The sequence below is a fragment of the Coturnix japonica genome, chromosome 2 (genome assembly GCF_001577835.2).
Source record: "Coturnix japonica isolate 7356 chromosome 2, Coturnix japonica 2.1, whole genome shotgun sequence".
Classification (NCBI taxonomy): domain Eukaryota; kingdom Metazoa; phylum Chordata; class Aves; order Galliformes; family Phasianidae; genus Coturnix; species Coturnix japonica.
In genome coordinates this window covers 127,099,020-127,115,831 of record NC_029517.1, presented here as the reverse complement: position 1 = coordinate 127,115,831, position 16,812 = coordinate 127,099,020, and the positions used below count along the sequence as shown (strand labels likewise).

The 16,812-nt window shown below is 37.5% G+C and overlaps 1 protein-coding gene across 2 annotated transcripts in view; it reads left to right on the top strand.

Moving 5' to 3' along the window:
• The window catches only part of ADCY8 (adenylate cyclase 8), a 113,186-nt gene that overhangs the window by 33,298 nt on the left and 63,076 nt on the right, over positions 1–16,812 (top strand). For both annotated transcript variants that reach the window (XM_015856337.2, XM_015856336.2), the window contains exons 3-4: positions 13,827–13,957; positions 15,644–15,755. In XM_015856337.2, coding sequence (XP_015711823.1) covers positions 13,827–13,957; positions 15,644–15,755 — 243 coding nt within the window. The remainder of the gene's footprint in view (positions 1–13,826; positions 13,958–15,643; positions 15,756–16,812) is intronic.

Genomic DNA, 16,812 nt, shown 5'->3' with positions numbered 1-16,812 from the left:
CTCTTCTTCATTAAATGATCTAAGGAGAACTGACTCATAGGGGAGCACTCTAGCAAACATCTCCTCTCTGCAAATCATAACACTGACTTACAGGTCACTTGCATTCCAGGTGTATAGATCTCACGTAGCATTCCACAACCTCAAATTTTGTTTTGAAAGTTGAATGAGTTTGGTTATTATTTCATTTGATTTCTACAAAGGATTTGAATTCAACCACCTGAAAGGACCATTTTACTACTTGAGCAGAGGGTTGGTTTCAGAGAATGAGCTTACTTCCTATTTTTCCAGTGTGGCTCTTCGATTTGTAGAAGGAGAATACAATCCTTAGTCTTCAGAACAGTCATCTGCTGGCCTATTTAGCCTCTTCTGTCTGTTATCTGTGGAACAACAGTAATCTTGTCTTAATCTCCTCTCCACTAGAAAAATGTTCTGTCTGAGCATTTGTTTCCATTCTACCTCTACATTCAGATGATTTTTTCATGCTTTGCTCTGCAACAGCCTCTGTTTTCTAAAGCTTAAAGAAACTCTGGGCAGGCTGACGAATTCTGTATTTGTTTGCTTTTTAAAGAAGCTTACATGTTGTGTAGGTATTATCAAGCTCTTACAGATCTAAATTTTAATCAACATTCAGTACTTTGCAACCTTTAAAGTAAGAAGAGATTGGGCTGGGATTGGAAATGAAGCTTTAAGAGGGTTAAATACTATAAAGTCATCTCATTTGATACTTTTACTAAGAATATGAAAATCTGTCTAAACTGGTATAAGGATAAAGTTTAGATTTAGTCTGAAAAAATAGTAATCAGAAGTTTAGAGATCACATGCCATCTCTGTCATTGCAAAACTAGTTTTTCAATTCTACATAAGTAAAAACTGTGATCACAATAACTGGGACTGTATTTTCAGTTGGTAGACAACCTTATTATTAAAAATTCACTGCAAGCTGTTTAGTCAGCTTTCTTTTTACAGGAAGCTTAGCCTGTTGAATCTGAGATGCTCAGAATGGGTTTACAGTTCTCTATAATTTCTTACATAATAGGGCCTTCCTCTAAAAAAAAACAAACAAAAAAAAAACAAAAAAACACCTGATCTCCATAGAAATTTATTCTTTTCTCGCATTTATGTTTCAGAAGATACTTGAAAAAACACCACAGCATTCTCTGCATCTTCTTGTCTCGAAGTGCTCCATCTGCTTACATCCACTTTTAGTAAAAAAAAAAAAACATTTCACATGTCAGATTTTAGGTGCTTTTCTTTCACATTCTGCTTGTCCACACTTGAGAAATTTGCTTCTGTTTGTTTCTGATTCTCAGAGCATAACCCACAGATCTAGTTCGCGTGTAGAATTTCAAGGTAAACTCAAGGTAAAAATCATCCTCCAACTTCTCTCTCACTCCTCGTAAACCTGAAATAGTCACTTGAACTGAAATAGAGAAATGAGATTTACAGCCAACATTAGGGAGATGAGAATTAGACCCTGAACTGCCCTTTATACTCAGAGGAAAAAGCTCTGAAGTGTCACTGGTTTGTGCATGGGAATTTTCCCTGGAAGATACTGATGGGGACTAAAACTGTTTCCCATTGCTAGTAGAGGGCTTTTGGATTGACCAGTGCTATAGGAACTTTCCTAAACTCTTTTTCTTCTATAAAACAATTAATGCTGTGCTGATCAATAATAAATATGACTAATTGCACACTGATTACTATTTGGTTGCCTCTTACTTCCACGTTCTCCATTCCTTGCTAAAGAGAGAGGTTTATTATAAACAAAAATCAAAATAGGAATCAAAAAAGCCATTACCCCAGCTACTGTGGTTCATGAGCCATGCTGATTACCTCACAGATGTGAACCAAAGAAGCAAAGATGAAATGAGTGAGGGGAATGAAACAGTTTATGCTCCCTACAGTGACAAACTACTACTTCCAGCTGGTCTGCATTGCAGTAATCTCTGCTTCAATAAAGAGCTCCAGGCTCCAGACTCATGAGGCTAGAACCTTTTCTAAGCTCTAAATAGATTTACCTGTTTTAAGTTTAATTTTCTTTCTTGTTCAGGATCAGAACTTTATGCTAACATTCCTTAATACCCTGAGATGAGTTGAGGGGGAGTCTTTCAAAAATCATTACAAACATTGCAGTTAACAGGGACTCTGAAATTCAGATAAAAGTTTTAAATTATCTGACCATTAATGAATGGCTTAGAATTATGAATTCTAAGCTAACCAGAGCCATGTTGCTGAAGTCAGTGCTAAGATCTTTTAAGGTAAAATAAAAGTTTTTAATTAATGATATTTGATTTTGATAAATTGACCATTACTCCACCTTCTGAGACATCCCAGGGGAAGTTTATCTAGCTTGTGCTGGTTAAGTTTGAAGCTTTGTCTCTCACAAGGTGGATTGCTTGTTTTACCAAAAATAGATAATAACTTCCCAGCAATTTTCAATATCATTGTTCTGCAATGTTTTTGTCACACAAAGCTGAAAATAATTGATGGTATGTGAGCTTGCAGTCAGACATTTTCCATGCTGCAATAACTGTTGAGAAATAAGTATGTTGTTGAAGTGGTCTAGTTATTTCTGAAATGGCAAATAAAGTAACAAAATGGAATATATATATGTATATATGTGTGCGTGTATATATATATGTATATATAAATAGAAAGTAGAAATAGTGCACGACAATTTCATGATGATTCAACAACAGCAGATTCAGAGCAGTCCTAGAAAAGTGAAAGCGTGCTGTGGCATGGAAATACAGACGTTAAAGTCAGATGAGGCCAATTTTCAGTACAAAATTTACAAATTGACTCAGTTTTACTCTACTTTATTCTTTTTTTTTTTTTTTTTTTTTTCTTTTTTTTTTTTTTTTTCTAGTAAAGCAAGGAATATTTATGGTTATGTCATTATGAAATTGCTATGCTGTATATGTCTCTGTCTTCTGTTCTTAAGGTATGGCTCTGTCCTTGCTTGCTAAACTATCAGAAATTTATGGAAGCCAATATGCTAGAAGACAGTACAATACTTTTTGTTGAGGTATTTGTCAAATTTCCGAATAAATGAGGGAAATGTAAAACATCAAAGGATTTGGAAAAAACAATTGCAAAACACCAAATTTCACGCTGTAATGTACAGATACCTATGATGGATTACTCTAGAGCTGAACAGTATTGCTAATAAGCATAAATGTTTACCTCAACGAGATAGCTCAGTAAGACTTATTGATTTGTAACTCTTGCTTTTCACAGTATCTTTGTCACATGGTTGGTCTTCACACTGGAATAAAATTATAACATGTCCTTTGTTTAGGTAGACTGCATGCTAGGATTTAGAGGATTTAGTTTTGTTAAACATCATGTGTAGGCATACTGTGTTTGAGACCTGCACTTTCTATTGCTTAAGTTAAAAGACAGCAGATGACAAACCAGTGCCAGGAGATCATTTTGTGATAGCCAAGTGATTCTAACAAGTGGCTGCTGAGGTTAAGGAGTGCAGACTTGTTTTCTGCAAATATTAACTCCATACACATGCTTCCATCCACTCACATACAAAATATTGCTGCTTGTGTGACCTTATGGTGAGATGATCTATTGTGCCATACAGAGTAAACAATGGCTGCCCTTAATTTCAATATCCAAGATTGTATTATTTTTAAAAATAATTTTATAAATATTTTTTCTAAGTGCTTTATGGAGGAATGCCATTTTTCAACTAAGAAATACAGCATAAGTAACAGGTACCATGCCAAAAGAAATATCCTTAATGGGAAATGTTGTCCCACCACTTCCTTACATGCTATAAGATAAGCTAAGTTTTTAAGAGGCCAAAATGACACTGGGAGAACATGAAAATGCAAACTGGCAGTATTATAATCAGTCTTACATGGCTCAGGTTGCACAGGGCAAGAAGGCATTAAGACTGCAATTTTCCTACACAGCAAACTGGCTGATGGGAAAGTTACCCTCTCTGACACTTGGCAACTGATTGTTAATCATCAAGTCTTTCAAGGATTTTGTAATGTGGCTTCAAGTACTTGTTTCTTTCAACCACTCACAATCCAAACAAAAGGAACAATAGTACCTTGAAATATTTCCCTTTGGCTCAGAATGGATGGGAACTGCCTGAATTCAAAAGAAAGTTATAGAGCTCATATAGAAGAGCTTATCAATAGAGCTTCAAACTACATATGAATGGAGAAAGGGATAAAACCAGACTTGCCAATGATAAGCTATGTGATGACATACCAAAATTGGAGGGTCTGTATGAAATTCTTCAGTCTTCTCCATGAGGTACATGTAACATTGTACAATGACACACATTTGAAATGTTTCTACACTAAGACACACAGCATTAGAAATGAGCAAGAGGATCTAGAAGACTTGGCTCAATTGACTTAAGTGAAACCTGGCAGGCAGAGTCCTAAGACTGGTGTAGTACAATGGGCAGCTCTAGGCTCTTCAGAAGGGACAGTCAGGGCAGATGAGGTGGGCAGGTGGTGCTGTATGTAGTGGAGGTCTGTATGATGCTCATTGACACAGATGACAGCCTCTGGGTAAGGATTTAGAGACAAATAAAGTGGGTGTTGTTGTGTGAGTCTACTCCATGCTATCTGGCCAGGACAAATTATTCTTTAAGTAATTAAGAGATACCTCTAGATAGGCTGCCTTTGTCCTTACGATGACTTCAACTTGCCAGATGTTAAGGGTGAATACCACACAGCTGGTATAAACAGGAAATTAGAAACAGGAGATTCCTGAAACACCTTGATAAGTTCCTGATACAGATACTAAACCATTAGGAAAGATGCTCTCCTGGATTTATTGCCTATAAACAGAGATGGTCTTGTGGGCGAAGTGGTGATTCATGGCTGTCTTGGTCATAGTAAACATGAAGTAGACGATTTTAAAATCTTTAATGATAGAAAGAAAACTGACACCAAAACTTTTACAGAAACTAAAAGCAGATTTCAGGCTGTTCGGGGAACTAGTTGGAAATGCTCTCTAGGAAACTGTTTTTGAAGACTTTGGAGATCACCCATCACCAACAGGTGAGGCAGACAGGCTGCTTGACTGAGCATGGTCCTTCTTCTAGACCTTAAGCAAAAAAAGAAAGTGGAAGTGAGGTCAAAATATATGGAAGGTCTGAAGAGATGCTGTTCACCATCACTGGGAGACATTACATGCAGTCAAAGCCCAGTTAAAGTCAAAGCTGACCATTACTGTGATGGACAACTAAACAGGCACAGGAATAGGCTTCTCCAGGCAGTGGTCATGGCACGGAGATGCCCAAGATCAAGAAGCATTTGGACAACACTCTTAGAAATATGGTGTGAATTTTGAGTAGTCATGTGGGGAGTCAGGATTTGGACTCAACAATTCTTCTGGGTCCCTTCCAACTCAAGATATTTTATATTCTGATTCTGTGATATCACATATTACAGCAGTAAGTAGCAAAAGCTAATAGGCAACCTCATAACCCCACGAGTCTGAACATATTATATCCTGCAGTTCCTCCCATATTTTTAATTACTTGCTATTGTCTTGATAACACTCAGGAGAAATGACTGCAAATAGAACTGTCCATTGTGTATTATGAATTTAAAAAAAAATCTCTTTACAATTGTTCATCATAATGAAAGGTGCTAACTCGTATTTTCTAGAGTGGCATTTACAATAATTACATTTACTGTGAACAGTGTCACTTTTCAGTAGAAAAGAATACAATTTTTATCTGCTTTTCTTAAATGTAACAAAGGCTCATGTTCCAGAAAGCTAAAAACATTGCTCTGAACAGCCCTTTTTTCATGCTATTATACTCAGTGCTTAAGACAATGAAGATTCCATGGTATTAATAACAAACATTGTTCTGCTTAAAAGTTCAAGAAAAATATTTCGTTAAAATCAATGTGCGAAGTGTGGGATAACTGCCATGTTTAATATTTTGTGTGTATATCCACTCAGTTTTACTGAACACTCTTGGGAATAGACAAATATAAGTCAAACATGTCTGCTCGCAAGATATTTGTGGGTTCACTCATCTGAAAGTATGTGTAGAAGAGGAAGAACAAAACCTAAACAGAACTAACAGTCAAGGGATACTTTTCACACCTCAGTGAAGACACTGATAAAGAAGTTGAGAAACAAAAGAAAATCACAGCATAGACATAATTTTGACCTTTACCTTGTTCTGTTTAGGGGGAGCTGGTACAAGGAAATAATTCAGACAACAGACTTTGCAGGGCAGATATCCACCCACATTTTGCAGTGAAATATCAAGGAATTTGATTTTTCTCTCAGCAACCTCCTGCCAGCCCTAAATTGCCTATTGATTTTTAGTTCTTGTTGGTATTTTGTTCCATTTTATCAGCTATCACAGGTTAACCAAAAATCTACCTGCGCCTGCGATAAGGGGGCAGCTGGCCCACAGGGCTGCTGGCCCAAAAAGGAAAAAGAAAAGAAAACAGCAGCAACGATCTTAGGAGGCACACTTATTTACTAAATACTATATCAAAATACAAGATAACACAATATAATACAATATAATTGAAATTAAGGCTAACGAATCAAGCAAAATAGGAGAGAGAGTGAATCCCAAAACCTAGAGGCCTACTGTAGCTCTAGGCAAAATGGCTGGAAGGCTCCCACACGCTCCCCCCTGGCTCCGAGGATTCAAGAGAGCGAGTCCAGCCCCAAAGTGAGATTATATAGTGTCCTTGTCCCGTGACTTATCCCCGACCATGATGTTCTCTGGGATATGTAGTCTTCTGTGAGCTGCACGACTGGTAAAATTATCCATGCTTTACATGATGTTATGATGTGGAATACTGACAGCAAAATTACAAAACCATGACAGTTGCAGTGAAAAGTTCTCCATTTCAGTTTCTATTCTCAAGACATAAGACCTTTAATGACTAACTGACATATAAAAACTTGTTCCCACAGTAGCTGTTTGCCCATCAGGAACCTGTTCCACTTTGCTGTGGATGTGCCTGGCTTCATTTGTGTGGTTGAAATCAGGGTACCTACTTCCTGACAACGGACACAGGTATCACTGTACACAGACCACAGGGAAGGTTTTCAACAGTGAATGACTATTACAGTGGAAGTTTAGGCACATCTACTCTGTAGTCAACCATATTCAGCTGTTTGCAGATGTGAATTCTAGCATTTGTTCTATTTAATGGTTTCTGTCAGTATGTCTCTTTTGCTTGCCTACTTTTTAGGTTAAATGTTGGTTTTTTTTTTGTTGTAGTTGTTTGTTTTTTTGTTTTATTTATTTATTCTGAATTCTGCCCACTTCATCTTAGGTACTGGAGTTGACTACTGCCATGAGTGGTTAGTAGGGTTACAGGTCACTAGTTATTTTATAACATTCCTTTTTCAACACTGTGTAATATGTCTTTTCTCTTGAACAAATAAATGCCGGTGCCTTTTCAAACCACTTACCTCTACTTCTACTCACCTCTCAGTTTTCTCCACTTACCCAACTGCTCGACTAGGAAGCTTTCAGCAGTGGTGAATAATGTGGTTCTCTTCATCCTAGAGTTCCTGACACTTCCTTATTATGTCTTTCTCTGAATCAGAGATTTATATATTTATTTATTTATTTATTTCCTTCCCCCTGAAGATGTTTTCTAGGAGATGTTGGACTAGACTAGAAATGTGAGGACTTTGAAATCATGCAAGTAGTTTGATACAGAGAAGTCAATTTTTTTGGTAGTTTTCTTCTCTGTGGTCCACGATCATTTTTAGGGTTTTTATCTGTTGGTTTGTTTTGTGTGTTTTTGTTTTTTGTTTTTTTTATATATAACCTCCACACAATTGTACTGTTTTCGATCTCAGTATGTGCAAATTTAGCTAATCTGAAGAGGAGCTATATCACAAAGATCATTATGTGAAGGAGATGGTGACTTGACAGACTTGGGTAATAGAGAGATTTTTGGAAGGAAGCTGATTCATTATCCTCATCATTGTGTCAGTACAGTGTTGTGTAATAGCAGCTTAGAGCAGCAAAGGATCTTTGAGGCCTGAAGAGGGAAGAATTTACTCTTTTCAATGTTTCAATACCCAAGAAGCTGGACTGCTTCATAAAGATTTATATATAAATTCACACACGTGCACAGAACCACTTACATATTATTATAAGTGCTATTATTCTTTCAGTATTTTTCCAGCGTGGCAGAGCAGTACAGAGCAGTGACATGAGGTGTATGTATGCCTTCAATTGACATACTGACAAGAGCTCTTCATATGATGCAGTATTAATAGAGAAGGACAGAAGCAGAGGCATACTAATTAACCTCTGTTTTTATGGGTCACTGCCAGATCTTATGTGCAGCCAAAACCATTTAACTTACCTTAATGAGTTGCGTGAAGGTTAAAGTATCAAATGTGCTGGACTTATTTTTCTTGGCTTAGAGAACACGTGTCAAATGAACTCTCCTTTACTTTAAATAAATTTTATGGAGCTATAGATTGATAACAATTTTAAGTGAATGGAAACAAGGAATATAATCTTTTTGTGATGTAAAGAGAAACTTGTTCCTCATTTTCAGCCCCACATCTGTGAAGAAATTGCCTTTTTTAATATTCTGTTAAGTACAGATTTCATGAGCAGTTCAATAATAACCACATTTTCTGTTTGCTTTCTTACTTTAATCTTCTTTTCTTTTTGAATTTGTATTCTTATTTGTCTTCCTACAAGAATAAGGTAGCAAATAACATATTTCTTTCTACACTGGCAATATTTTGTGCTATTATTAAAGTATATACAGAGGAACTCAATGAATACCTTAATCATGTGGCTCCCTGGAAGACTTATCAGATTTATTCAAAGAGTAGTTTTATTAGATAGCCATATTGGGCAATGTATCATAATAGTGAAGGAATAAGATAATTTATAGCATAAGCACTTTCTGTTATATGAAGCTGATGGTTACAAAAAATCAGAAACATCTCTGCTTCTTAGAAGATTAATCATCAGCCACTCCCAACACACCATCTGAAGAGAACATGGGATATTTGCCAGGGTGTGGAACTAACCAACGGCCAGACATCTCTGTGAAAACATAGCCTTGCAGGAGTGGGAAAGACCTGGGTGATTGGTGTGCTTTTTGCTGTCACAGGGAACACATACAGATTTTACACATCAGAAGTAGAGGGGAAGATAGCAGAATTCCCAGATGTGAAAGACAGAAAAAGTATAAACAATGCAGCTGTGCTAAAATTAGCCAATCTGTACAGGCATATGCAGAAATTGAGGGTCGGAGTTGTGCTTTTTCCCAGTAAAAAAGGGAGCTCGCCACAATAACTAGGAGAGTGGTTAGGTCCTGGAACAGTCTTCCCAGGGAGGTTGTGGATGCCCCATCCTTGGAGGTGTTCAAGACCAGGTTGGACAGGGCCCTGGGCAACCTGATCTAGTAAATGTGTATGTTTGGTGGCCCTGCCGGGCAGGGGGGTTGGAACTACATGATCCTTGAGGTCCCTTCCAACCCGGGTCATTCTGTGATTCTGTGATTCTGTGTAATAAATGGTGAGCTCACTGCATGTTTGCTCACTACCACTCATCACATTTTTTCCTCCTCCCTGAAATCAGCCCTGGTTCTGTCAAGTTTTTTGGAAAAGGTAGATTGAAGACTTGAAGAGTCCTCATTCTCTCATCTGGTGTGTTAGCACGCTATGCAGACAGTTGCCCAGGAGAAAGCTGCTGCCTCTGAGTGACACGTTATGCACTTCTGCTTCAGCAGAAGCTATTAGCAGTGTGTACTTTGCCTTCTTAAGTAAACATACGATTTGCCTCAGCTGGGGCTGCCATCCAGACAAATGAAGGTGTTTATCCGCACTGCACTTTCACTGTGGCTAAGGACTTTTTTACTAACTACTAAAACTACAAAGTGGAAATTCTACATGATTTTCATTGTGGAAGATAAAGATTAGAGACTATTCCACATCCTAAAACTGCTGGGGAGAGGTTCCTTAATTTTTTCTCATCCATTTCATCTCATGATACATTTCATTTATGGCATCTAATCCTGCTTTGGTTTCTCTGGCATAAAGCATTTGAATTTCCACAAGAAAACTGGTAACACTGGGAGAAACTGAAGCCAGGATTCCTGGATGCTGGGCTGGTATTTGCAGAAGTGGCCCAGTTTTCATCCTTAGATGAAAGTCTGCTAGGACAATCATGGGGACAAGAAACTGAAGTCAGTTTAGCTGAATAGTGCCCAGCTAAATGAGAAGATACCATCTCTGTGATAGGAGAGACTGAAAGCTCAGAATGAAAAAAACACTTTTTTGTGAGATTTAGGATGACAAAACACTGCAGTGTCTGTGAAGTGCATTTTCACTTGTATCATACAGTATCATATCATATTGTATCATACTTGTATCATGCATATATTGTATCATATTGTATCATACTTGTATCATGCAGTATCATACTTGTCTAGAAATTGTTACAAACAAAACACATCACCTTATCATGATTGTGGTACTTTGGCTTTATAATAGTGATCAGATTTCCTGTACCTGGACTCCTATGGAAATGAAATTTTGTCCTACTCTATAGCTCCTTCCAGTTAAGAATTTCTTGATAATTGTGATAATGAAATATTTATTCCATCACAGTTTAAGAGTCTGAGATTAGATCAGCAACACTGCAATCTAATGAATGAATTTCTTAAATACCTTACAACTTATAAGGTGATTGCTAGGAATCAAACATTTCTGATTAAATGTTTGTATGGAATTATTTTGTTTATTTCATATTCATACTTTCAGTAAAGATATTTTAAAATTGCTGATCTCAGTTCCCAAACTTACAAAACATGGTGAATGAGTTGATTGGGATGGAGAAAGGGTTAATAGAAGTAGCACTCTTCTTCTTATTACATATGAAAGGGAAGAGCTGTTCTGGAAACCACATCTGTCCCCCATATGGCTTGGCACCATACAAATACTTTCTCTATAGTAACAGCAATATACTGCAAGGAAAGAAGAGATTCACAGTGCACTGTATTTTCCTCAAGGGCATTCCCTGGGAGATCTTAATTTACTGGTGTTTTCCACCTCTTAACTGTTTCCATATGTGCCTGATTTGAAAATTCACATTAAATTTTCTATTTTCTGTTGGGTTTTTTTGTTTTTTTTTTTGTTGTTGTTGTTTTGGTTTTTTGTTGTTTTTTTTTTTAATATTCTATTGCCCAAAATGTCATCTGAAATTTGGTGGTAAGAAGCTTGCAAAACTATCATTCTGTTCAGTAAGATTCCACTCCTTGCAGTCTCGTAAAGAAAAAGATGGTTAATAATCTGGAGCCACTTGAGTGAGAAACTGCTAGCTTTGCCCCAGAGTGATTTAGAGTGATATATTCCAGTACTGGACAAATCTAGTTAATCTAGATAAGAAAGACTGAGGGCAAGAAATACAATAAAAGTATTTTATCATAGAAAACTTGTTGCAGGGAAGAAGGCAATCAAAGGCTATCTGTGACCACCTTAGAGGAATAAAAAGAGATCATCTTAATTGCAGACAAGCAGATTTGGGTGGAATACTTTCAAAATTTGCCAGAACTTTCAAACTGGTGAGCCACTGAAACAGGGACAATGAGAAATCTCTCAGGGGATGATGTAATGCTCTGATGAATTAACTCAGTAGTGTTCTGAAGGCTTTCCTGCCCCTGCCTAGCTATGGTTAGTATTTATATCATGATAGTGGCTGGAGCACAGCATTTTTGTATGTATAAACACTAACAATAAATGTACATGTGCACTAATATACACTGATATACTCTATAAATGTATTAATAATAAACCACATTTTGTAGACTCTTCTTCCATTTGAGTTTTTCCATGAGCTCCATGCTTATCTAGGTAGATCTCCTGCCATTTTTCCTGATTTCTTACTCTTCACAATACACCAATATCAAGTTTCAAAGAAATGATGCTTGAATGTCTACTCATTCTCTTGTGCCTTTACTTTCCAGTGCTGTAACCAATGGGATAACTCCAAGTAGGTCCTTGAACAGGTGCTAGTTGGCTATTCTGAAGTCCAGTGTTAACTTACAGGCTTTTTTTTTTTTTTTTTTTTCCCAGGTAGGATCATGAACTTTAGTATCTCATGATTGCTACATCCAAGGCTGCACCCCACATTCTCTGTTCTGTACTTGGGCCACAGCAACCCCAGGCAACACCGCAGGCTTAGGGCAGAGTGGCTGAAAAGAGTAATCAGAGGAATAGGATCTGGACATGTTTGTCAGCTAAACACATGTGCCTAGGTGGTCAAGAAGGCCAATGGCATCCTGGATTCTGTCAGAAACAACATTTCCAGTGATGATCTCCCTGTACTCAGCTCTGCTGAGGCCACACCTTGGTTAATGAGTGACGTTTTATACCCCTCACTACAAAAAAGACATCAAGGCCTTGGAGCATGTCCAGAGAAGGGTAACAAAGCTGGAGAGGGGACTGGGGTACAAGTCTTATGAGGAATGGCTGAGGGAACTGGGATTGCTTAGTATGGAGAAGAGAAGGCTCAGGGGAGACCTTATCACTCTCTACAGCTCCGTGGAAAGGGGTTAGGGTGAGGTGGACAGTCAGCCTCTGCTTCCATGCAACTAGCAATAGAGCAAGAGGGAATGTCCTCAAGTGGAAGCAGAGAACCTTCAGGTTAGATATTAGGAAAAACTTCTCTGAAAGAGTGGTCAGGAACTCAAACAAGCTGCTCATGAAAGTGGTGGAGTCACCGTCCATGGAGGCATTCAAGAAATATGTAGATGTGGTACTAAAGAACATGGTTAGTTAAGTGGGCAGCGTTGGTGGTGAGTGGACAGTTGGACTGCATCACCTTAGAGGTCTTTTACAGCCTTAATAATTCAGTGATTCTTTGATCAAAATGTTATCTTCAGCGCTTTTCCCAAATCTTTTGGTCTGTGTATGCCTGGCTGTGTTGTTTTACCAGAAAATATCAGAGTGGTTGAAGTCCCCCATGAGAGCTGATGTCTGTGACCCCTTTATATTGAATAAAGATTTCTCCGGAGAAGTGGAAGGGTCCTCAATATAAAACAAATTGCACAAGGTGCCTCTCTAGATGTTCTGGCCACTAAATGTGTCTTAGTCTGACATGCACTCAGTGCTGCATTGTTGGAGGTGACTGTTGCGGCTGTATCATTCTCTTTTAATCACTGTAATCCAATTAACATAGATCTACTAAATCTGTCTCATAAGGCATTTTTAATGTGGGTGTTAGTTTATGTTATCCCTGTCTTTCAGCTCTGACAATAGAATTAAGATTTGTGTAAATGCAGTTCTTTTCACTATGTGAACATTTGTCAGGTCCCACAGCATATATCTTGCTACAGCTTGATCTCCAGCTTTTTTAGTAATCATACCAAAAGTTTATGAATGCTAAACACTCTGTCTGGGTGCTCTGGTAAATAAATAACAGTGATAATCTGATCTTACTTGCTGCAGAATTCAACAAATTCCTTTAGCCTGTTTCTGTTAATCAAGCTGCCACTGCCTAAAATGAATTGATTGGTGTATCTGTAAGATGTTTGTTGAGAAGCTTGTAATGGTTGTAATAACTAAAATAAATATTTAAATAGCCAGTGGATAAAATTAAAACGTTCAAGGGAAGAATTATTGGGAAAGGGAAGAGAGAGGAGTTCTTGTTCTAGAATCAGGTTGGTAATGTGAATTACTGCAAATTTTTAAAGGGGAGAAATGCTTTTTAAATTTTCGGTTTCCCAGCTGCTCCATTAACACAGCTCAGTCATTTCCTCTGAAGTATCAATTCAGTTGATACCTAAGAGTCTAACACTTGTGTTTCCTCTTTGCTTTAGGAACGGCTGGTGCTCTCTGTCTTGCCACGGTTTGTAGTTCTGGAAATGATAAATGATATGACCAATGTAGAAGATGAACATTTGCAACACCAGTTTCATAAGATCTACATTCATCGCTATGAGAATGTCAGGTGGGTGAAGGAGACTCTTTTTAACAACTTGACTGCTGCTATGTATGTCTTGTTTGAGAATTTCCATTCTGTTGACTTATCCATTCATAAGTTAAAAAAATACTGCACAATTGTTTAGAACCTGAGCACTTATAGCTACCACAGAAACAGATTAAAAATAAGCAACCTTGAACATGATTTGATAGAAAAACATGAACTTTGCCTTTTGTTAAAATCTAAATATAACACTTTCTCTGAACAGTTCAATAAACACAATATTGAACTACTATGGAATAGTAAATTGAGTATTTTCTGTGGTTTTGCAGTAGCTCATACATAGCCTTTGATTAAATCAGCTTTTTACTTAATCCTCATTCAAACTGTTACCAGCCCAACATCTGAAGATGACTTGAATTATTATCTGCCATATTTTATTGTCCACCTGATAATTCTTATGCTTATTATTAGTTAAAATAGTGGTTCCTGGGCACTGTCGAATTGTGATCTCATTTAATATAGGTGAAAGAGCTTCAACTGCTCAAATTGTAACATCAGTTACTAATTGACTTTCAAGTGCCAGTGATGCTCATAAGGGTTAGTTCCAGTCTATATCAGCATGATACATGTTTTTGTTGTTTTTTTAATTCCTACTTTTTTTAAAGTAGCCTATATTTTGCTTATTGTTTTCTTCAGCTAAGTACTAAGATATTACATACCTTTGCTGAATGATACCTCACTCACCACAGACATTTTGCAAGTATATGTTTCTTTTGTATTTACAAAATTTCGTAGAATTGTTAACAGCCAAAGCTGCACTTCTAGAAAAGTCAGTGTCTGCTGAAGTATGTCCGTTCATAAATAGATTGTTGACTGAAATACCACAGAAACTTTAAGAATCAATTTTGTTGTACCTATTTTTAATGTACGGTCACACTGTGCTTCCTATAAAATCAAGTGAAAGAACAAGGAATTACTCAAATTATGATTTATATCTTCAAAAGAGTATACTGCACTTCTAACTGAGACATTTCAATCAGCTCCCTACAGTTAGATACAATAAAGCTAACTGTAGTCTGAAGAGCGTGAAGTCTGCTATGAATCTACCTTTTGTCTTAGGATTTGAGTCCTGTATGGCATATAGCTGAGCAAAACCTGAAGATCGCACTAGGAGAAAGAAATACTTGAAATCAAACACACTGTTAAAAATAAATGAATAAATAAATAAATAAACAAATCCCTAAAAGACTATCATATAAACTCATCCATAATGAACAGGCAGCTATTAACAGACAGTTGGGTATTAAGTCTATACTATTAAACCGCCTTTATATTATGGGTTTACTATGCCACAATCTTCTCACGAATAATTGGAGACAACAGTGCTTATTTGGACTTGACTTAACAGTACCTTCCTGAATGATATGAAATCCCCAAATTTTATAACTCTCTTTCATGCTTGGTGATTGTTCCTTAATCCCTTCAGTATTTTTGTTTGATACTCCGGAATCTCCAAAAGTCTAGAGCAAAAATATCATGAATTTAAAAGAGTTGTTCACTTGTAAATTACTGTTCTCAAAATGTACCTCTGCCAGTCATCTCTTTATCATATAACGTGCAAGGCACATACAAAAGTACTGCAATAATAATATCTCTTTTCTCTCTCTCTCTCTCTCTCTCTCTCTCTTTTTTTCTTTTTTTTTTCCCCAGCATTCTTTTTGCAGATGTTAAAGGATTCACAAACCTCTCCACAACTCTGTCAGCCCAGGAACTGGTCCGAATGCTGAATGAACTCTTTGCCAGATTTGACCGGCTAGCACATGTGAGTTCAGCAGGGCTTATTTGCAAAGGGATATGAAGCCAGCTGTATTTGGAAGCTTGGGGAAGAACCCATGACCACTTTGAACAACATTCATTTGTATTTCCCTCACTGGTATTTTATACAGTCTTAGAGGTTGGAACACAGACAAGTTTTATAAAAAGTGATATGTTCTGATGGCATGTGAGTGCTTAGATAGTCATTAGAGTTTTGGTCTTTTGTAATGCTGGAACTGAAACAGGCTGCCTGTGGAAGTGGTGGAGTCACCATCCATGGAGGCATTCAAGAAATATGTAGATGTGGTACTAAAGAAAATGACTAAGTGGGAAGCATTGGTGGTGAGTGGACAGTTGGACTGCATCACCTTAGAGGTCTTTTCCAGCCTTAATAATTCAGTGATTCTTTGATCAAAAAGTTATCTTCAGCGCTTTTCCCATATCTTCTGGTGTGTGTATGCTGTGTTGTTTTACCAGAAAATATCAGAGTGGTTGAAGTCCCCCATGAGAGCTGATTTCTGTGACCCCTTTATATTGAATGAAGATTTCTCCGGAGAAGTGGATGGGTCCTCAATATAAAACAAATTGCACAAGGTGCTTCTCTAGATGTTCTGGCCACTAAATGTATCTTAGTCTGACATGCACTCAGTGTTGCCTTGCTGAAGGTGACTGTTGCGGCTGTATCATTCTCTTTTAATCACTGTAATCCACAATTTATCACTTGCTACAGCTCCCTGGAAGGAGGTGAGGCGGGCAGTAAGCCTCTGTTTCTGTGTAACTAGTGATAGAACAAGAGGCAATGTCCCCAAGTTGCAGCAGTGGAGGCTCAAGTTGAATATTATGAAAAGCAACTGAAAGTGTCGTCAGGCATTGAAACATGTTTCCCAGTGAAGGCATAGATTCACCATGACTTGTTTTCAAGAAATGTGTAGATGTGGCACAGATGGACATGGTTCACTGTAGACTGTGGTGGTGGACTGGTGATTGGACTGGATGGTCATAGTGGTCTGATGTACCCCACTATATCAGCTGTACCAACACATTACAAGCAGGGAAGAGAGAGG